At 40.7% G+C, this 24,084-nt stretch overlaps 1 protein-coding gene across 2 annotated transcripts in view; it reads right to left on the bottom strand.

Annotated features, from left to right (window-relative positions):
- Positions 1 to 24,084, bottom strand: part of TTC27 (tetratricopeptide repeat domain 27) — a 2,723,583-nt gene that overhangs the window by 2,346,033 nt on the left and 353,466 nt on the right. For both annotated transcript variants that reach the window (XM_044058498.1, XM_044058490.1), the window contains one exon: positions 20,606 to 20,746. In XM_044058498.1, the coding sequence (XP_043914433.1) occupies positions 20,606 to 20,746 (141 nt within the window). The remainder of the gene's footprint in view (positions 1 to 20,605; positions 20,747 to 24,084) is intronic.

Genomic DNA, 24,084 nt, shown 5'->3' with positions numbered 1-24,084 from the left:
AGAAGATAGCGATGCAGGAACGGAAACCATATTTGTCAAGGCCAGTAAGGAGCAATGAGGATCATTTTGCAACCCAAAACGGTAGCCTTCTGAATTAGCTTCGGTATGAGGGGGAAAGGAGGGAATGCATACAGAAGTCTCTGGGGCCAATTGTGGACTAGAGCGTCTCTGGGGGAATGCCCGGGAAGTGGAAGGAGAGAGAAGAAATTGCTGCACTTGCTGTTGAAGGGAGTTGCAAAAAGGTCACAGCAAGGTTGGCCCCATTTGCGGAAGATTTGGTCCGCAACTACCTGGTTCAGAGACCACTCGTGAGGCATGAGAATTGCTCTGCTCAGTCTGTCTGCTATGACGTTGGATCTCCCAGGGATGTGCATTGCAATCAGAAACAGTTGGGAAGAGATCGCCCACTGCCAGAGTCTGAGTGCTTCTCGACATAGGGGGTAGGACCTGGTTCCGCCCTGCTTGTTGATGTACCACACTACAGACATATTGTCCGTTTGAACTGCAATGGTCCCGGTAGGAAGAGAGTCCTGAAGAGCCTGCAACGCTAAGAGCACGGCCCTCATGTGCAGATGATACTCGTGAGGTTGCCAGGTGCCTTGGACTGTTCTGCCCTGATAATGCCCCCCCACCCAAACAGGGAGGTGTCCGTGGTCACTGTAGCCACTGGAGGGGGGAGAACAAATGGTCTGCTGTTTAGCACTGATGTGGAGACCATCCACCACGCAAGATGCTTCTTGCATGCCTGAGTGATCATAATCATGTAAGACATGGGAAGTTGCTGGAAGGACCCATTGGGTGAAAAGAAGCCACTGGAGAATCCTCATGTGAAACCGAGCTAGAGGGACAAGTACAATCGCTGCTGCCATGAGCGTTTGAAGGACAAACCTGGCTTGAATTCTTTTGCATGCTAATAAAACCTTGACATGTTGACGAATCACTAACACCCTCTCTGGTGGGAGGCTCTCTAACATGTCTTTGGTATTTAAATTTGCGCCTATAAAGGTGATAGACTGACAGGGCAACAATGCAGACTTTTCTAAATTTATTGTGATACCTAGCCTGGAGCAAGTGTCGATAGTGCAGTCTCTGGCTCGCAGAAGGTGATGTCTGGTGGTAGCAGTGAGGAGCCAGTCGTCGAGATATGGAAACACCTGGAATCCTTGCCGTCTCAGGTGAGCGGTAACTACTGCCATACATTTGGTAAACAGCCTGGGGGCTGTGGTGAGACCAAAGGGCAGAGCTCTGAACTGATAATGGCTGGCTCCCAGCCAGAAGTGAAGGAATCTTTGGGAGCGTCTGTCCATTTTGATGTGGTAGTACGCATCCTGAAGATCTATGGAGCACATCCAATTGTCCTGACCCAGAAAGGGTAAAATGGACTGAAGCGTGACCATCCGGAACTTCGTTCTTTGTACAGACTTGTTTAGTCTGCTGAGATCCAAAATGGGTCTCCAGTCTTTTTTGGTACCAAAAAGAACCTGGAGTAAATTCCGGATCCTTGCTGGTCTGCTGGGACTTGCTGGATGGCCCTTTTTCTTAGCAGTTTTGAGACTTCTTGCACTGCTTGGTCCCTTAGATTGGGTGGAACATCTGGAAGGGACTTGTTTGACCTTAAGGGGGTGTGAACGAAGGGAATTCTGTAGCCTCGGGATATGACGGACTGTACCCATTTGTCTTGTGTTATGTCTTACCAGGCTCTTGGGTACAGCGATAATCTTCCCCAGACTGCCTCCAGAGGTGAGCAGCCAGGCAACCCTTCAGGGATGCTGGAAAGGCTTGTCAGAGAAAGATTCTCTGCTGCCCTGGTTTTGCGGACCCCCTCTGCCACGAGGGCAGCGTCTATTATTGTTCCCTCCTCTGCCCCTGGAGGGAAACTCACCACGTGTGTCCGGCAAGGCTCCTTGGGATTTCCGGAACCACATCTTTCCACTCTTCTGACCCTTAGGATATGGTCTGGAAGGAGTGGAAAAATGGACTCCTACAGCAGAGAGAGTCTTGCCTTCCTGCTCACACCTGGTAAGGGTATCTTTCACCTGTGATCCGAAGAGAGAGGAACCATCAAAAGGGGTGTTGGTGAAAGACACTCTGAAAGGTACCGCAAAGTTACACAGCCGCATCCAAGCGTGCCTCCTTGCCTGTGCCTGCGGCTCTACTCGCACCATCGGTTGCATACGAAATGAGCCTCATGGAGGAGTTTACCACTGAATTAAGAGTCGCCAGCTGGGAGGCTGCCTTAGCCTGGGCCCCCTCAGCTGATGGATCTTGGAGGGTATCTCCAAGCTCTTTCAGGAGATCCCTCTGAAGATGGGTAAAGTGGCACAGGTAATTCAGGGACCGCATGGAAAAGGTCGCTGAAGAGAACATCCGCTTCCCATATCTAAAGCTATAGTCTCACACTATCCCTATATCCTCTTACTCTGTATCAGCCAACTATACCCCCTCCATCCCTACTATCAAGACTACCATCTCACACCCTTCTCCACCTTTCACTTACGTTAACAAACAGCTCTCCACTGATTGTTCTCCTAGGGTTCACTCCTTTTGTGGGTCTACCCACTCCGTTCGCCCTGCGGGCTCACTCTGCTCCCCTACCCTGCCCCCAAATTCCACCCGTCCCAATGCTTCTACATATATACGCACTTACCACACCCCCTGCAAGTCAAGCAATCACATAGACCAACCCCTTAAAGTGCCAAATCCTACCTCCCACCATTCAATCTCTATCAACACCCATCCCTATATAATTACCTACACACTACAACTTACAATGTCACCTAACACTACATACACACACATTAAACCCTTACTTCTACTATCACTTCTATTTTAGCTGTACCCTATATACTTACATCCTATGAACACCTCAACCACCTACACTTTCACAACCCCATGAAAGAAAGCTCTACACCAACATTCATCATCCCTCATAGCCACAATTATACATCATATCCACCAAATTATCTATCATCCAAATTTCATAGGCTCACTCACATCACATACTATAGCATTAGATCTAAAAATACCATAACCTAACATGTAAAGGACTAACACTATCTCTTGCAATACAAGTCCACTCCCTAATTGATGGTGATATACACCCAAACCCTGGCCCAAATTCTTCCACTTCCATCAAGCCTAGCACACCAAATGCTACTAATTCTGACCTGGTCAACAGACCCTCCAACTCTCTCCTTATAGCCCATCTCAATATTCGAAGCATAAACAATAAAGTTGCTCACCTACATGCCCTCATAGATGTACATTCATTTGACATCCTCTGCCTCTCTGAAACATGGCTTAAACCAACCATACAGGACACTACAGTTATCCCCCCTGGCTATAGCATATTGAGACTGGACCGTAACTCTAAGAAAGGAAGAGGGGTAGCTATCCTATATAGATCTGAATTGCAAATCACTTCCATTGATTCTAAACCTCCCCTAACTAGCAACGCTGAAATTCTTATCTCTAAATTTCAACTCAACAAATGTAAATCCATCTATGTAATCTGTATTTACCTTCCCCCAAGCAACAATATCACTACCTTAGAAGCTATCCTAAGTTGGCTGTCCACCACCTACCCACAAGAAACCATAATATTTGGTGACTTTAATATAAACTGGATGTCTTGCACATCTGAACAGCCCTCTTCACACATCAACCTACACGGTTTTATACAAAAAATTACACTCCCCACTAGAACCAATAAACATAACAACAGCAGCACCATACATTGGATTCTTACAAACAGTCAAAACCAATCTTATAAAGTAGGGACCCTTCCAGAAGATATAAGTGACCACTCACTCATCTTCTTAATCAGGTATAAGACTGATATGTCAAACCCAACCATATATACGAAAATAAGATGTAATAAAAATTTTAACACTGACAGCTTTCAAAAAGAACTTGTAGCTTGCGACTGGTCACCCCTGAAACACCTTCCATTAGACAATGCCGTTAAATACTTTAACTCTAAATTTTTAACCATTCTAGACTACCATGCCCCAACTCGAATAGTAAGAAATGGGTCTAAACCAGCCCCTTGGCTCACCAAAATTACCAAACAAAAAATCCTCCATAGAAACAAACAATGGGCTACCTGGCGTACAACCAAAAACCTGGCAGATCAACTAATATTTAGACAACTAAGAAATGAAACTAAAAAAGCCATATTGTCAGATAAAAGAAACTATTACTGCCAACTCCAACAGACCAACCAAAACAAACCTCAAAAATTCTGGTCAGGTATAAACTCCTGCACCCAGGTCACTCAATCACACCCACCCCCTCAGGCTCCAATCTCCTTAGCCCCAACCAAATTGCCAATTCTTTTAACACTTTCTTCACAGACACCATTCAATATTTGGCCAATCAGCTATCCACTAACACTGCATCTCCTTCTAATATTATCCCTAATAGCCCCCAACATTTCAATTCCAACCCGTTACTACATCCTTTGTCTGCACCCTAATCAAAAAAATTAAACCCACCACCCTCTCTGCTGATCTATTACCTGGAGAATACCTGCAAAAAGCAGCCAACGCTATAGCCTACCCCATATCCATCCTCATTAACAGAACTATCTCTGAAGGAACTATTCCAACTATTTGGAAAATCTCACATGTTATCCCCCTGCATAAAGGTGGTAATTCCAAAGACTTTTCAAACTATAGGCCCATAGCAATATTATCCCCTCTGGCTAAAATCATGGAGAAGTGCATTCATAAGCAACTATTAAACCACCTCCTAGCAAACAACCTATTAGCTACCTGCCAACATGAATTCCGACCATTTCACAGCACCTCTTCTGCTCTTTTTTCCTTTACAGATGTCATTAATAAAAACCGTAATAGTAACACTCTTTCCTCAGCCCTCTTCATTGATCTGTCAAAAGCCTTTGACATGGTCAACCACCAGCTACTCATAAACATACTTGGCAACTTCTCACTGGATCCACTTGCTATTCAATGGTTCCAATCCTATCTAAATAATAGGCAACAGGCTGTACTATGGGAAAACAACTTGTCTTCCCACTTACCAATTGCCCTTGGAATCCCTCAAGGCTCCATATTGGGTCCTCTCCTCTTTTCTATTTTTACTAACGACCTACACTCTGTATTACCTCAAGCCACCTGTATCCAATATGCAGATGACTCTACACTAATATGCTCAGCCTCCTCACTTTCACAACTGCATTCCCTAACCCAAGACACATTTAACATAGTAGAGAATTGGCTCCTTCAACGTTGTCTCATCCTGAACCCAAAAAAAACAAAAATGCTACTATTTACTCCCACCCGCAGAGCCCCCCCACTACATTTCACAATCACATCTAGCAATGGTACAATCATATCTCCAGACTCTACTACAAAACTACTTGGAGTACTAATTGACAACCACCTCACCTTTGAGCCACATATCAACAACACTATAAGAACAGTAAACAAAAAACTAGGCTCCCTTTATAGGATCAAACCCTTTCTTACCCCACTAGCAAGAACCACTATTGCCCGGACCCACCTTATCTCAACCCTGCTATATGCTTCCCCAATCTATACCAAACTATGCAAAAGCAATCTGAACAAGCTGGCTAGCTCCTACAATAATACTGCCAGATTTGCAACTGGTTCTACCTATAGAACCCATAACAATCTTAATCAACTAAGGTGGTTAGAATTGCCAAATCTTATCCTATCAAACCAGCTAACTATTGCCTATAAGATACTGTTCCATCCTACATCTACTCCAATACTAACCAATCTAATCACCCCCTACAATAACCTGAAAAGCCTGCGCTCTTCAAACAAAATAATGGTAAAGATATGTAAAACCAACAACCTGGCTGGAGATTCTTTATTCTCTAACACAGTGGGTAAAACCTGGAACTCCCTCCCTACTGATCTCACCTCCCTACCTTCTATTACCTTATTTAAATCCAAGCTCAAACCATACCTTAAATCACACTGGCTATGCCCCTGTGCAAACCCAGGCTAACTTCCTTGACCCTATTCTTCTCACTCACACAAAACTAGACATTCCTTTCCTATTAACATCTTTGTCTGTAAAACTAACTGAAAGTTCAAATAGTGCTCAATGTTACTTACCTACTGTTTTTGGTTGTATGTATATCCAAACATGATTTGTTAGCTTAGAATACTTTTTCCTTACTCTTAAGCTAAAATGTATTTACTAGTATTCTCTTAGCTAAAATGTATTTACTAGTTAAATTTGTTAAATCTTGTAATGTACTTATGTTATTGTGATCTTTTTTCTGGAATGTGGACCTTTTCTCCCCGGGCCTCCACTGAAAATGGACATTTATCCAGTTGGACTAGCCCGGTCAACAAATGTAAAATAAAATAAAAATAAATAAAATATCTGTCCATCGTCCTGGACTCCTTGTTAGGGGGGATGGACAGATGAAGAAGTTTCAGCCAACTCCTTCTTTGTGGCCGCTGCTACCACCATGGCATCAACGGGGACACCCTTGGTCAAGAACTGTTTGTCCTGCGAGGCAGTAATGAACTTGGCAGGTTTTCTAGGGGTCGGTTCCACTGTGTCTGGAGCAGTCCACGCCTTCCGAGCCACCACAGACATCAGTGGGTCGAAAGGCGGAGACACCCAGGAGGTGGAAGGTCAGGATCCAAATGTGTCCAGGAATACCGACTCATCCACGGAAGGGCTTAGGGTGGTCCAGTTTCCCCTCTGCCTAAGCATCTCAAGGATGTCTGAGAAGGAGACATCTTCAGAAGGGGATCTTGGGGACCCTTCCGACTCCTCTAAGTCAGTATCCGATGTGACAGACTCGGGGGAGTCAACATGCTTCCTCTTGCATTTCCTCTTGCGAGGTGGCTCCTCTGAATGATCAGGGGAGGCCTCGGAAGAGGAGGATACACCCAAAGGGGTGTCCTGGAGTGCTGGATCCCCACGCTTGGGGTCTGAAAGAGGGGCAAAAGCTGACACAGGCACCCTAGGGGGAGGAGCCGATGGGGTCGATCGTAGGACTGACTCAGGGGCCAGTACACTCCTCATCACCTCGAAGGAGTCCCTGCCCGGACGCAGAGAAGGCTCAAGCTCCAAAGAAACCAGAAGCCCTCCCTGCACCGAGGGGGATGGCTCAGAGGTAGATGTGGGAGCCGAGCTCACCTGAGCCGAAGCACCGAGAGGGAGAGCGAGGTCGGACAAGGGTTCGATGCCACTCACCCCCTTGGAGCAGACGAGGGAGTCTCGGCACCCAGATCCCTCCAGGGACGGTACCATGGAAGGGATCGGAGCAGACAACGGAACCGAAAGAGAGGGTATCGGTGCCGACGGTTCCACGACTTGAACCCCAATAAACTCCGGCTCCGAGCTCATAGGATGAGTCGGAGGAGGAATATCTACAGCTGTGGACGGAGGAGACTCCTGATGAGGACGGCTGGACAACATTTTGGCTAGGGCCTGTGATTTTAACAGCCTACTGACCACTCTTTTCAAGTCATGGTCCGAAAGTCTACAGGACCGAGAAGAGTGGGATGATCGATGACTACGCTCCGATTGGATCAGGGGCGACTTCGGTGCCAAACGTATCGACTCCAAAGAAGAAGACCTGGACCTCTTTCGACTCTCAGCCATCTCCGAAGACTGTGTCGGAGCCAACTGGGAGGGAGGGACATCGGTTCCAGCCGGAGCAGAGATGGATTGTGTGGCTTCACCCAACAACGGCTCCAAACTGGGAGCCGACGGTTTAGGTGGCCTGGAAGATTTCACGGGCTGAGCCTTTGCCGGTGAATCTTGGGGTTTAAGCATACCCCTCAGGATCAATTTATTTTTGCGCTCCTGCAGGACTCTTGGACTGAAAGCATGGCAGATCGAGCAAGAGTCCTGCAGGTGCACAGCGCCCAGACAATAAACACAAGAAGTGTGACCATCTGTCAGAGACATGTTCTGACAGCATGAGTCACACTTCTTGAATCCGGACAGTTTTGGATCCTTGGACATCCTGGGGGAAAACCAAGGACAAGAACACACACAGATATGTTAAAGTAACCAAACAGTAAAACAACACACTACAGTTACCACAACCCACTACAAGTACCACTACAACAAAAACTATCACTAAACACTAACAGTGATTAATAGAAGAAATTATTTATTTTTTTTTTTTTGAAAGGAGATAGAGAGAAAGGTTAACCTCTAACTTAAACGGAAAGAACCTTTCTGAGGAAAAGGGAGAGAAGGGGGGGGGTAACTCTCTAACTTAAACGAGTTTCTTGGGGAAAGGTAACGGCTTATCTAAGGAAGAAACTAGCTACAATACAAAAGTCTAAACTAACGACTAATTCTACACTAACAATTACAGTTTTGACCAGAAAATTACAATAATAATAAAGCTTATACGACCTGAGCCAGTAGAACAACCTCGCAGCAGAAGCGGCAAACGATATCTGGGTATCAAGTGCCAGGCATCATGGGATATAGGGGGGGCCTTGAGCCAGTAAGCAGCTCTCGAGCTTTTGAAGATGGCCGAGTCAGAGCCGAGGAGCAAACACAACCAACACGAATGAAGGCGAGATAGACAACTTAACATCAATCATTCAGCAGTTCAGCATGCTATCAGTGACCCTAGTCCATTTGAGAGGACAGGGTTATACAGCAGTAGAGCCAAATATAAGCAGCAGAAAGCAAGGGATAAATGATAAAGTAATACTATAAAATCTCTAAACAGTGCAATATATAGTGCTCAACAGACTAACACAGTAAACTATGATATGTTCATGCTGTGCAATAACTTGTGCTGAACAGTTTTCAAAACAGTTTTCAGAACAATATAAAAGCCATGTGGTGCCCTTATAGAGACAAATGGAAAAGAAAAATAGCTAAGCCAGTAATTAAGCTAAAGGCTCTAGTAGGACCATTGATCCACCTTGAAAGAGAAATAAAGGCCTTCAACGATATATGTTCATTGGCGTCCTTTTAATAGGACATCTGGAGAGCAGACTAGGCCAGCAAAGTGCAAGAGTCGAGCCCTGTATACTCAGACTAAAGTAATGCAGCTGGCAACAACATAAAGAGAGACCCACTCGTACCAAAAAGCAGCTTACAGTTGTTAAGCCGGTGATTAACCTAAGCAAAGGGCAAATGACAGAGTACAAAGCAAGCAGTCAAACAGTACAGTATATAGGGCAAAACGGTCCCCAAAACCATGAAGAAGCTATGTGGAGCCCTTATAGTTACAAATGGAAAGAAAAATGGCTGCTAAACCTGACTTTAAGAGGAAGACTTGAATGGGGATTGTTATTCCACCTTAAGAGGCTATCCGACATTCAGCGATGCACTTTGGTTGGCATCCTTTGAACAGGACATCATTACACCAGGTTTCTGGTCATGACAAGCCAGCAGTATTCAATCAAGCCCTTTGTACCCATACAAAATTAATACACCATTAGTCAGTGTAGAAAAGAGCCCCACTTGTCCCAAAAGCAGCTTGCAGAGGTCAAAAACACATGTAGGTCACAGATAAATGAAGCCGTCAGCACGAGGCCAACAATAACCATACAACACAGCAGTGGCGGCTGGTGACTTCAAATCAAAGGGGGGGGCTGCAGGAGATAGCTGAATGGGTGGGGTCAATGGGAACGGGTGCGGACAACTAGAAAGGGGAGGAGCTATGCTCAAAACCACAAAAACTAAACTTTAATTAAATATGCTGCCCTGGGTGCCAAACCCTCATTATGAGAGTCCAATCAAGACAAATTAAGTGTAAAAGAATAAAAATATTTCAATGCATTGGCTGCTTGACAGCTTACTTAATATCTAGATGGAAACAAAAAGGTTGTGAGGCATGAAAAAATAAATTACTTTTTAAATACATTACTGGAATGCCAGTCAAAATCAAGTATAAGATAAACATGCAGCACTCAGCTCAAACCGCTTCTCCTTGCACTGCATTATAATTTATATTCAGCTTTATTAAAGTACCAAGTAACATGCTGAAAGTAGCAATCTCTGTGATACCCCCACTTGTAAAAATGTTTATCCAAAAAAGACCTGCTGCCTGACAACTATCTACTTGTTTCATGGGGAAAACATGATCAAAGTAAAAAATGAAAAGCAAACAAGCTCAAGATACATTGCTTAAAGGATTACTGTACAGGTTATGGACCACACATGAATGGCATTCTGTTTAGTTTACGGGTAAAGTCATCAGAGATCACTGGAAGTCTCCAACAAGTGTAATGAGCTTCTTAAAATAATGTAATCCTGTCCTTTATTACAAATACTGCCATATGCATTTCAATACCCAACGCTTATACATTATCTAGTTAAGTATTCTCTGCATGGCAACAACACAAAGGCTTCAATGTTGGCAATTCTTTAACAGTATGCTTATTAAGGCTTACTTGCATGTTGTGATCTCAGACAAGCTTACCTGACAGTCATTAAAGCATTGCTACTTAAAACACAGAGCAACAGGCACTTTGAGTAATAAGCATAAATCAACAGTACAAAAATATGACAGAAACCAGACCATTCTGCAAAATCAAGAAGAGATGAAAAGCCACTGTAGTACTTGTGTCTACCTTGGATGGGGGGATACCCTGCACATTTACATTGCATGGGGGGATACCCTGCACATTTACACTGCACAACTGCTCCTTGCCTTGCTTGGACACATCCAGAGTCACTACATGGGGGAGTAGGGTGAAACAAGTATGTCACAATTTGAAATGTCTCTGGCTGACTGATGGCCCTAACACATTTGTCATACCTCAACCTCAGAGCAAAGCCATAAACAGAAGTGGGACAAAGGCCCAAAAATAAGGACAATTTTTAAATATTGCTCTTATAAACTTAGAAAGATAATAGAATAGTAGGTCTTGCATTAGTATGAATTTTCTAAAGGATATGAAATCTGAAACTCAAATGTCTGTCATTATTTTCTAACTTCAGTCTTTAATGATTTACCACTAATTTGCCCAAAAAACAATTTTATGAAAAATGGATCAAAAATGTGATGCAAAAATATAAAATAGCCACACAATACAGCTGGGAACCTGTCAAAGAAGGGACACTTTTTAAATAATAGTACTGCTAACCTGAGCAGCTGACAAAATAAAAGAATCTACATGCATTTCTGAAATAAAAGTAATCTATAACTCTGATTATTACAGTTATTTCTAAATTGTAAACACTCCATGTTTTCTTCCAAAATTGCTATTTTGCAGAAGGATTATTAGGGGAAGAGCAACATTTTGAGCCAAATTCAGGGACAGTTGAGAGGTTTGGCTATGCCTAATTCTATAAAGCAATTTATTTGCATGTACCTCTCAACCTGTTAATGCAATAAATCTGGACAAGGCCAAATATATTGGGGAACATAAACAGTACTAAAAATTGCTCTTGTATAAACTGAGACAGTTGATAGAACAGGTCTTTCTTCAGCATGCATTTTTCTGAAGGTTATGAAGTCTGAAACTCAGTGTCATTATTTAGTGACTTAATTCCTAAACGATTTTCCAGAAAACCACAAATATTATGAGGAACAAACCAAAAATAAGAAGCAAAAATCTATTCATTCTGTGAAAATCTGGACAGTTAGGAGGTATAGTTCAGCTGGGGCTGTCTTTGAGTTTGCCACCCTTCCCCCTCACAAAATCATGGTTGAATGGAGCCCTCCCCCCTGCAGCCATTCCAATGATCCATTACTTGGCTATTTCACTCCATTTACCATAAACACTAATGTGCATACTGCTTTACTTCTATGATGATCTGGATTTCATTTGAAAGTTTTATTTTGCATTTTACAGCACAAACACTAAGACATCTGCTAAACAAAGCAACGCAGTCTCACAATGAAAACAGGCTTAGCATTAAAAACTTCTCTGTCCTTGAAACGCACATTCAATGAAACAGCATTGAAACCCACATTCAAAGAAAATACATTTTGCTAGTGGCAGATAAAGATTAACTTTGGGCTGTTTTCAAATCATAGGCCCCTTCCACATGAAACATACATGTGCTCTTTGAGACACCTTCCAGATTCTACTAAATTATATTCCTTGTACAATACAGTACAGTTGTTAGACGGCATTTTAAATGCATTGTTTTGAACATTTTTCCAGTAAACAATGAAACAAAATGCATGCACCAATGACAAAACTACCCAATTCAAAACATTTCCATCATAAAAGTCTACTCAACCTTCTACAGTCCACCAGTATCAGTAAATATGCACAATTTCTGAAGTAGTAAAAGCCATCTAAATAATTCCACATTAAAGAAATCTGTAACAATGAAGAGGTTGCTGCTAGCAAACAACTTTATATGTCACTGTTTATTCATCTACAAATAAAGTGCCTGTTGCCCTTGAGGAATAAATTGCCTATGTTGCATGCATTTAAAAAAAAAATAAGCTAGTAATATCGCAATAGGGACTGTCTGGCAAACTGATAACAGGTTCATAGTTACTACTCTAGGTATCTTTGCCAAAAAGGACTGCAGCATCCACCCACTTTACAACACAGTACAGTATCAGCAATGCATTTATCTACTGTGGGAGTAGAACCCACAGCCTTCTGCATCAAAAGCAAGTACACTACCTGTTGTGCTATTAATGCAAGCAGGTTCAGAAGGAATAAGCAGCACTAAAGTTGTGTTCCCCTGCAGCTCTCAGCTCCTTGTAAAATCTACTCGACACGCAGTTGTATCTCTGAACTTTGCAGCACAAGAAATCTGGGAAAAAAAACAAAATGTATTGGGGGGGGGGGGACAACCAGGGACACATTTTAAACATTGCTTGTATAATGTTGGAAAGTTGCTAGAATAAAATGCTGTGTTACCACCATACATTTCACTGCCACGTCTTTAACCCAGGGGACCCTGTGCAAAACAGTCAGAGAAACATACCAATATGCCAAATCAGCTGTTTTGTAAAAGAGAGGAAGACAAACTTAAATGGCTACCATTTAGTGAATTCAGTTCTCAGCATAGCTGTCAACCTCTTGGCACAAAACACCTGAACAAAGCCAATAATGGGGAATACAGCCCCAAACATATTCAGTGAATTCAGTTCTCACTATAGCTCTCAACCTCTTAGCAAAAAACATGTGGACAAAGCCAGTAATGGGGGGGGATACAGCCCCCAAACATTCAATGAATACAGTTCTCACCATAGATAACTCTCAAGCACAAATACCTGGACAAAGCCAATAATGGGGGAATACAGTCCCAAAAACAGGGACAAATTTCAAATATCCATGTTATAAACTTAGACAACTGCTAGAACAACTTTGTGTTACCATGTACTTTCTGAAGAATATGAAGTCTGAAATTCAAATGCCTGTTATTTTTAAACATTTAACCAGTAAACTAGTCTGACTTGGAACAAAAGACAATTTTCAGCAGAGCAGAGAAATGCCAATCACATCTTTGCAAGATGAGAGAACATGCAGACACCACACAGAAGGCACCCCAGCCAAGAATCAAACCAGAGAACCTGTAGCTGTTAGGCAACAATGCTACCAGTGCACCACTACACTACAGACTTTGCAAGGAAAAATGTAGATACAGAAACCACAGATTTTATGAGGAACAGAATAAATATAAGGCAAAAATCTGCAAGTTTTTTTTTAGAAATGGTGGTGGATAGGGAATTCAGGTCCTTGCCACCTGCATCTAAGGTACAGGGTTCAAGTCTGAGTATCTCTATCCACCACCATTTGCTCTCTCTAGCCACCAGTATATAGTAACTGGGGCATTTCACACACACACACACACACACACACACACACACACACACACACACACACACACACACACACACACACACACACACACACACACACACACCTACCTGATGTATGTCTCACCCAGCGACCAAACACCTAAATCCAGCCAGTGACCTGAAGTAATCCAAGCAGCAAAATCACCTGAGCAATCCAGCGACCTGAAGCAGCAAAAACCACATGCGACACGGAGCAATCCAGCCAGCGACCAAAACCTGCTACACCTACGTCCTCAATGAGCCCGCGCAATGAAAGTCCCGTGACAGCAGCTCACCTCTCTCAGTCCTGATTGGATCTGCCTGCAGCCAAAGCAGTCTGGACCTCCTCTTCTGTGTGGTTGTCCCCGCACTGATTCCTGGGTGCATTTGCAGCAATGATTGCTGGGTACCTGTCTATCTCTATCTGGACTGCTGATAAAGGCAGTCTGGACTTGTGCTTTTTTTTTTTTTTTTAAGATTTTTCTTTTTTTTTTTTCTAGGTGGGAGGGCTGCAGTCCGGCAGTCCGATACCACGAGCCGCCCCTGCAACACAGTTACAAACATTGCATTGGAGTGATAGCCTTCAGCACAAGGCCATCTATAACCCTAAAACACAGTTACAAGTAAAAACGCTGAGTTTAACACAATAGTTGCTTAGAGGCTTGCAAATGATATATATGCTGAAAAGACCTACCGGGAGGTGAAAACAAGCAGCCTAAACGGCAGAACCAGCACAGAGGAGCTGTGGATGTTCAGGACAGGATTTAAAAATGGCAACAAAGTCTGTGGGAGATATAAGTAAACTCCAGGAGGAAATTAGCTATGGGGGAGGGGATAGGTGCAGGAAAGGTGGTTGGACTAGAGGGGTAGAAGGTAGGAGAGACTAAAGGGGTGGAAAGTTGGCAGGAAGAACAGTTCCAGGAGGGGGGAGGGCTTAATAGACGTGAGTATGGCAGAAAAAGTATCAGCAAAGAGCAGTTTAAAGGCTGTAGTTGGAAGGTATGAGCTAAATATTTCCAGCCAGAAAAAGAAGGCTGCCTTTACAGAGGGTGGTTTAGCAGGGGGGGGGGGAGATATTTACAGTCTAAGGATATTAACTCATAACCAACTGTTTGTGAAAAAATATATATTTACGTAAAATATGCAAATATATATTATTATAGCTATTGTTGAAAAATTATCAGCAAAGTGATGGCAGTTAGAATCTTTACTGCTTCCCTCGTGTCTAAGTTATCATGTAAACTTGCATTTCATGCCATAAAGAACCACATAAAAATTCCTTGTAGCACAAAGTAATAGTAGTGCTACCCCATAACCTATTAGTTGGGCAAAGTAGTAATACAAGTATTAGTATCACACATATTCAGAATTTTGAAAGAAACCTCAGTCTCTCACACACACATGCAAATATCCATGTGCGTGCGTATATATACACACACATACCAATGTTATCAGCCTCTTACGGTAAGAGTCATGGACTTTAAAAGTTGCTAGAAAAATAAAGAGATGAAGTCTGAAACTCAGATGGCTGCCATTATTTCCAGACTGCAATTTTCCAGCATTTGCCTGAAAACCAAGTTGCTCTGATTATAAAGAAGCTAAAGAGCCTAACCTGAAAAATCCATTGCAAAACGTGCTGAAAAGACAGACACAAAGACACATATATGTATGTGTATATATATATATATATATATATATATATATATATATATATATATATATATATATATATATATACACACACACATATATATATATATATATATATATATATATATATATATATATGTATATATATATATATATATATATATATATATATATATATATATATATATATATATATATATATATATATGTATATATATATATATATATATATATATATATGTATATATATATATATATATATATATATATATATATATGTATATATATATATATATATATATATATATATATATATATATATATATATATATATATATATATATATATATATGTATATATATATATATATATGTATATATATATATATATATATATATATATATATATATATATATATATATATATATATATATATATATGTATATATATATATATATATATATATATATATATATATATATATATATATATATGTATATATATATATATATATATATATATATATATATATGTATATATATATATATATATATATATATATATATATATATATATATATATATATATATATATATATATATGTATATATATATATATATATATATATATATATATATATATATATATATATATATATATATATATATATATATATATATATATATATATATATATATATATATATATATATATATATATATATATATATATATATATATATATATATATATATATATATATATATATATATATATATATATATATATATATATATATATATATATATATATATATATATATAGATATATTTATCTATACTGACACACACACACATATATACATATATATCTATATATCTATATATATAAATATATATACACACACACGCACATATACACATACATATATACATACACACGCATATATACGTGTATGTATATGTATATACATGTATGTATATGTATACATCAGTCACTGAACTCAGCATATCAGACTGTAAAAAAAAAATGAAATTAAATATTTTAATACTTATCGTTTTTTTTTGTTTGTTTTTTTTTTCATTTTGAACACAATAACCAAAAGTAGAATTAACTTCCTTTACCCTGTAAAGCAGATGTAGGACAGGAATGAAAGGAGTAGAAGTTATTTTATTGGCTGGCAGGTAGAAAAGACAACACAGATATTACATAAACTGACTGGCTGCACACAACATAAGCGACAAAGCTGAGGCAAACCTGGGTGAGAAACACCTCCACGGACGCTTCCAGACAGCCGCAGTCAGGACTGCTGTGGGTCTGACAGAGGAAGCAGTACCTTGGGCAACTTCAATAGCACAACAGGAGCAAGACTGTGTGATGTCCACAGGATTTCCTTGAATGCCAAGGAGGCCTCTTCCTCTTTATAGCTAGACCTGGTCCATCAGGGAAGGGGTGAAGGTAGTTTTGTCACAGAGGCCCTTCAGAGTGCAAAGGGCCTATTCCTGCTTCCAGTAGTCACTGGCTAGTATCTGGGTAGGATGGTTGAAGATCACATCCCTAAGAAGTGGGCATCCAGGATGTTGTTCCTGAGGAATTTACTACATGCTACTTATCTGGGAGGATCTTAAGCAGCCTATCCTTACACTTCCATGATATTTTAGCTCTTATATTTTGCATATGAATAACCCTGAAGTGAGAAAAACAATGATATACAGGTACATTTACTTGTTATCCCTACCTATGAAGGATGGGGTGTTAAACCAGGAATGAATTTGTGTTTTCCCATCCATTCATCCAAATTATGTTTGAAGAGAGTAAGAAAAGTATTTTGCTTTATGTAGAGTGGAAGATGGTTCCATAGGTGATACATACCTATCCCTCCAATATGTACTAGTTATATTACAAAAGAGATTGAGATCCCCACAGTGGGTGTGCATGCTATCAATGAAGTTGTGACTATGATAGATCTAATAGGATAGGGTCTGCTGAGGCTGTATATGCAAGGCAGAGGTCGTCTGTTAGTAACCTGTATAATACAGAGTTGAGGAATCATTTGTGTAGGAGGACAGCCTCAGCTATACTATCCTAATAAGCAAAAGTCTGAGCCCATGACCATGATAAAAGAATCAGACTAGTCAAAATGACAACAGAACACATGGCATGCCCCTTTGAAAATTAGGGTTAGAATCTCATGAAGGTTTTTACTGAACTCAGACACTGGGAAGTTGTCTAGCTTATCTAGCACCTTCTTCAGTGGGTGTGACTACAACTGGAAAAACTAAGAAGAATACCTGAGTGCTCTAAGCCTCAACATGGAAGAGGAGCACCTCTGTCAGTACACCTCTACAAAGCTCTGAACTCCTTACCTTGGGCCAAGGTTGCAAAAAAGTTACAGTTGCTTGCACCTGTTATGGACCAAAGACATCACGCCTAAGTCAGTGCTGGGATCTTACTAAGTTGATCTGCCTACAGTTTAGTAGCCTATAAAAACACACACACTTTTTGCGGGGGGGGGGGGGGGTTGGTGTCACAATCAGGAAGCAACCAACATGCTCTGATAGAATATAGAATCATCCTTAACAACAGCCTCAAAAAACAAAAAAAATGCACCAAGACTCTTCAGGCATCATACACATAAATTCTGCAAAATAATTTGTGGGGAGGGGATAAGGACAAGAGGCTCATCAAAAGTGCTTCTCATTAATCTAACAGCATTTCCAAATGAGGGATACTCCAGAGGAAAAAGTGCGAGGGGTGTGTACTCATTATCTTTATAACTTTGTATTTCTCAGAGACAGTGGTCATCACATCCTACAAATCAAATGATCTTGAAGGTAAAGGAGTTGTCACTAGCCAAGACATACAGGAAGAGGCCTGCCTAAAGGCTGGTACAAGCATCAGACCAAGCTCCCTAATGGTATCATCCTGCACATACTTCTCAAGAACCCATAAAACAACTACTTAATGTCTAGCCATTGAGTCATGAACAATGCTGCAGGATGACCAGGTACAAATGGACCCTTCTTGAGCAGAGTGTACTGGTCTGTTCAGTGTTGCTTGGTTGGTACTAAGAAGGGAAGGCCCTTGTTCTGAGTACCTTGATTAAGGACTGGATGATTCAAGGGACAAATATACAGAATGAGACTGGTAACCCATGGGCAGAAGACAAAGATAGGTAGTGCAAGAAGTTACGGAAGTACCACCAGGGTGCCAGCCAAAGGCATGCATCCTCCCTCCCCAAGGTCCTCATCTGAGACCAAAGACCTGTCTAGCCTAGAGCCACTGCTAGCTGAGGATGAGCTGAAGGGTTCAAGGAACAAGCCAGGCACTGGACTTTCTTTGAGGAGGTTCAGGCGTGGACCTGCCCCACTGAATAAGTTTTTTTTTGGTAATGCTCCAACATATGCCTGTGGCTGTAAAGATCATCCTTCCAGTAGACCCATGAGGAGTTTGATACAGCTTCAGTCTTAGCAGATTAGGTTACAAATTTGTCTTGCTAATAACGCCAAGTGACAATATTGAATCCTTAGCACTTGTGATCGTTATCAGTTTCATACTTCTCCCCAAGACACTACATTTAATGCAGGTGCATATCTTTGTTGGTAATTTGTTAGCCACATGGGTACTTATGATGGTCAAGCATATGAATGCAAGATTTTACCCATGATAGAAGATCAAGCTCTTAACTTTGTCTGTAGCAAAAACGAACAAGCAGACAATTTGGACTGGGCATAATTTGGTAGATTGTTCCTTACTTCAAAGTATTTATCAGCTGGGCACACAGGTACTCCTGAACATAGGATTTTGGTAAAAAAATATGCTTAATTCCAATAACTACACAATTAAGAAGACTTGAAGGAGGAGCCTCAACAGTGAATCTTTAGATCCAAATATTTCTACATGAAAAATATCAACCCGTTCATCTCAAGAACAGTGGCACTGACATCAGGTGATCTTGTAGAGAGACAGGATGTCAATAATTCAATCATTTTTTTTTCTTCATGCTGTTTGATGAAAATTAGGGGAAAGTATTATAACCCTCAAATTCAGTCTACCATCTCTCTTATACCTTCAAAATTCATCATTATATCTATCCTAAATTCATATCATCATTTTTAAACAATGCGGTAACAGACTTCCTCACTTATGACACAAATCATGTTTTAAATACCAGTTTAAAAAACAAAACTCTTTTCTGATGCGTTTCCTTGAGCTAGGACCACACAACATGTATGCTACAAAAATTTGGGGTACAATACAAACAAAAAGGACAAGATTTACATTTCTCTGGAATGGCAACTCTCAGTTTTCTTGTATCTGAAGTTTAGTAGCACTACCTCTTCTTCAAAATGCAAACTAGATGGAACAACCAACACAGCCTAAAAGTTTCCCAAACCTGTGCATATGTATATATGTGCTTGTGTACATTTTTGACATAGCTAATTAGAATTTCTTAGCTGATACATAAAGTCATGTTTAGAATAAATCCATTTTATTTTTTTTCTCTTGGAGGGGACAGTATAAGATTATTCTGCAAATCTATTCTAAGACAATGAAATACAACCAAAGACAAAGTATTTTACTGGCAAGCTTAATACATGTCAATATTATTGCTGTAAAAGTGTTACATAGTCATTTTTACGACATCTTATGAACTGAATAGCTGCCATTGCTCATATGCAAGACAAAGTGTGTTTACGGTTTCAAACGAGATTTTGACCCTCATAAGAAATAGGCATTTGCACAAGTATTATCTTCGCTTTGCACTGACTTATGACATGATAATAAAGTTAGCTAAAAGAACTGCAAAATACCCACACATTGTCATTTGTTAAACTGTCTGAAGACTGCTCTTTTACACTTAACTTTCTAGCTTAACTTCTCAACAAAGCCATTTTCCATTGCACCTTGAGAAAATTACATATATGGCCAATCAAGTCATGGCTGAAATATTTGATCAAACCATGAAGGTAATTCTGGAGATATTTTGACCATTGAAATATAAATGACAAATAATGTGTACAAGAAGCACAATAAATTCAGGTCTGGACAGTAAACGCCAACTACCAAGAAACTAAATCCAGCACTAACAAATGTTGACTATACACAAGGAAAGTGCTACACCTCATATTACAAAAAAAGAAAAACAATCAGCACAGTGTAACCACAAATAATGCAAATGCATCAAACCAATTTTCTCACTTACCTGAAAACCTGTGAGTTTTCTTCTACAGTTTACAAGGATCACTCTGGCTAGAAGCAGCAAGATTGGATTAAATGTGAGACTATACACCGATTCACCATCCAAAACAAGCAAGTTCATAACAGCAGTTTTTCCATCTTTGACCTAAAATGTTTGCAAACAAGAATTAGACCATATTAATAATGCACTAAACACATGCTGAACTCAAAATGTGTGTATTTCCTGTGTGGAATAAACAATTACTGGCTACAAAAGGAATCGAGGTGACAAATACATGAATATTGCCCCCCCAATAGCCCATACATAAGCAACATTCAGCAGACAAATGGAATGATAACATAAGAGGAAGGCCTATGTTCAAGCAGTAGTTTATAGACGGACACTCATGTTAAGCAAGGAAAAATGCAGAGGCACATGCCCACTTAAACTGTATTTTTGCTATATTGCTGATTTTTTAAAAAAAAACGTTCTTGGTGATTTGTTGCACTTTTTGTCTGCTCCTTGCACCCCTTGTGGCAGAAGAGTGCAGTTAAGACTTATCTGATTGAAGGTTGCTGGCACAGGGCTCAGATTCAAGCTTTTTTATTGTCAGCTCACATACTACACCTCCTATGCAAACCATGCCCTCAACACATGAGCCACCATATGTGGAGGTAAAGAAACCTACCTAAACACCCAGAGAACTTCCAAACACAATCATGCTACACCTAATACAGCACCTACAGCACTCAATACACATAAAAATACAAACACTAGTGTCTCATCAAACAAGTCCTTAAGGCAAAGCACATCTAAACCAAATATTTTAGTCATAGGTGACTCCATTGTGAGACACACAGATGTCCCAATCACCAGGCTGGAGAAGGTTACGGTCAGCTGTCTATCGGGTGCCAGAATCCATCAGATCACACATGCACTCAAGTCTCTCAACAACAAGCACTGTTATGACTTCGTCATAGTTCATGTTGTTGTGAATGACTTCAGAAGTACCTCACTAAGCTATATGATTGGCGAGAGACATGACTGAGCTCTATGAATGTGTGTCCCAGGCAGGTATGTCTCTAGCTTTGAACAACATTCTACCCTCACCTAGGATGATACCAAAATATAAACAAAAAAGACTGACTTTAACAAATTGGCTTAGTTTCTGGTGTCATTCTAAGGGATCCAGTTCCTATCACCCTGGGATGACATGGCTGATGGACCACGCTGCTTTGCCAGAGATGGTCTTCACCTGTCACATCTAGGCTTTCGGTTACTGGCTAAGGCCTCTACTCTCTTGAAGCATTCCTCTCCCTGGAGGATGCAGAAATCTGTGCAGTCAAAGAAACATGGTTAAGGGCCACAGAGAGTAGCCTGGCCTTGCAAGGCTACAATGCCTTCCACATTTTCAGACCGCAAAATGAACGTGTGAGAACCAAAAGAGGAGTATCTTTCTTCATCAAAGACAAATAAACCTCTACTCTGGTTAGACAGGAAAACTTCATGGAGTTACTCTAAGTTCAACTAACAGTGGGTAAGAATCCTTTCAAGTCATCGTTAGCTATAGGCCCCCTTCAATGAACCAAGATACCCACGCTGTTTATTTGGACCTACTTGAAACAATCAAACACTATAGGCATAGGCGAGTTCAACTATCCCTCCATTGACTGGGAAACTTATACGAGTACCAACATGCTCACACAACAGTTCCTGGACTTTGTTAACACTAATGCCCTGGAACAAATAGTATGCAACCCACAAGGGGCTCAAATATTCTTGACCTGGTCCTTACCAACATGGCTAACTGCTGCATCACCACAAGTTTAGGATCCTCACTGGTTAAATCTCATCACAAATCAGTCACATTTGAAGTAGCTATAACACCTGAACCCCTCTTAGATGAATCAGGCTAAAAAAATTCACCAAAGCTAATTCTACCTTCTTAAGGGATGGCATAAATAATTTCCAAGCTCCTGTTCCCACAGATAGCACTGACAACAATACTAAGATATGCGCAAATGTCCTGTACAAACACTTATACAAATGTATTTACACAGCTGTACCTGATAGGATCAAAACAAGTTCCTCAAGAAGAAACAAACCTCCCTGGTGGACATCTAGCATTAATGTTATACAACAAGAGGAAGAATAAAAAGAGAGGTCCCAGCACTGGAAGAACACCATCCTCTGCTTGAACAAACAAATAAGACAACTTGTAAAATCCTCTCAGGGCAAGTTCAATAACAGTTTAGCAACCACAGCTAAGGATAACCATTAGGAATTATTCAGCTAACCTAACAGATAGGACTAGCTATGGATGGCATCACCCACACTGATCCTGTGAAAATAGCTAACATATTAGCTGACAGGTTTGGCAAAAATTTCACCCACACCCTGTCCCCTCCAAACATTTCACAAAGTGTTGTCACTACATCTCCCCCATCCTGCATCTCCAAACAGCAAGTCATTAATGCTCTCTCCCAGGTATGGGACCAGATGGCATCCAAGGTTGCATTTTAAATGGTCTAAAACATCAGTTAGCAACTCCATTAGATACTCTCTTAAACCACAACTTGAGTACTGGTTTTGTCCCTGCTAAATAGAAAGGAGCAACCGTCATCCCCCTTCATGAAGGGGGAACAGCAACAGACCCTGGGAACTACATACCCCATAACCTTAGCCTCGTCTGCAAGGCCATGGAACGAATCATCATGGACCTTATAAATAATACAGGTCCTCTCCAAATCACTGAATCCCCCAATGATGTCAATATACTCCATGAGTGACTTACACAAATCAATGATTAGTGCTAAAGCCATGGACTCAAACTCAGTGCTAAAAAATGCATCATCATCCCCTTTGGTAAAAATGATATCCTTGCAGACTATCATGTAAATAATAATACCCTAAGTAACAACTTAGCAGTGAGAGACTTGGGAACAGAAGTTGACTGTAGCCTAAACTTTGACCACCATGTATCTACTGTGATATGGAAGGCATTCTACTTAGCCCACCTCATTAGGAAAGGCATTGCCTCAAGAGCAAAAGAAGTCAGAACACCCCTGTACTAGACCCTCATCTGGCCAATAATTGAGTACAATGCTACCTTTGGTATGTAACCTTACCAGGCACTGCAGCAACTTTAGAGACCTCAGATTTCTAACCAAGAAAATTCAAGGTCTCCAGCATGTCATACAGTGACAGACTTAAGTCACTGTCACTGTACTCACTGTACTCAGTAGCATATAGACTACTTAGAGGAGACTTGTGCCTGGCCTACAGAGCAAGCTTGGATCCATACCTAATGGAAATGCTAAACATCTGCAAGCAAATGGGATGAGGGTCACTGGCTCCAGTGACTTAACCAAGCCTGCGACATAAATAGGACCTACGGGAGAGACAGATGTGTCTCTCAGAAATTGACACTCCTCTGAATAGCTACCAGTTCACATCAAACAAAGCCCCTCTATGACCCTGTTTAAGCATCGCCTGGATGACTG

Source organism: Protopterus annectens, chromosome 1.part2 (assembly GCF_019279795.1).
Source record: "Protopterus annectens isolate FY-2018-M chromosome 1.part2, PAN1.0, whole genome shotgun sequence".
NCBI lineage: Eukaryota > Metazoa > Chordata > Ceratodontiformes > Protopteridae > Protopterus > Protopterus annectens.
Note: the sequence above shows the minus strand (reverse complement) of the source record. Positions and strands in the feature narration are given on the sequence as shown.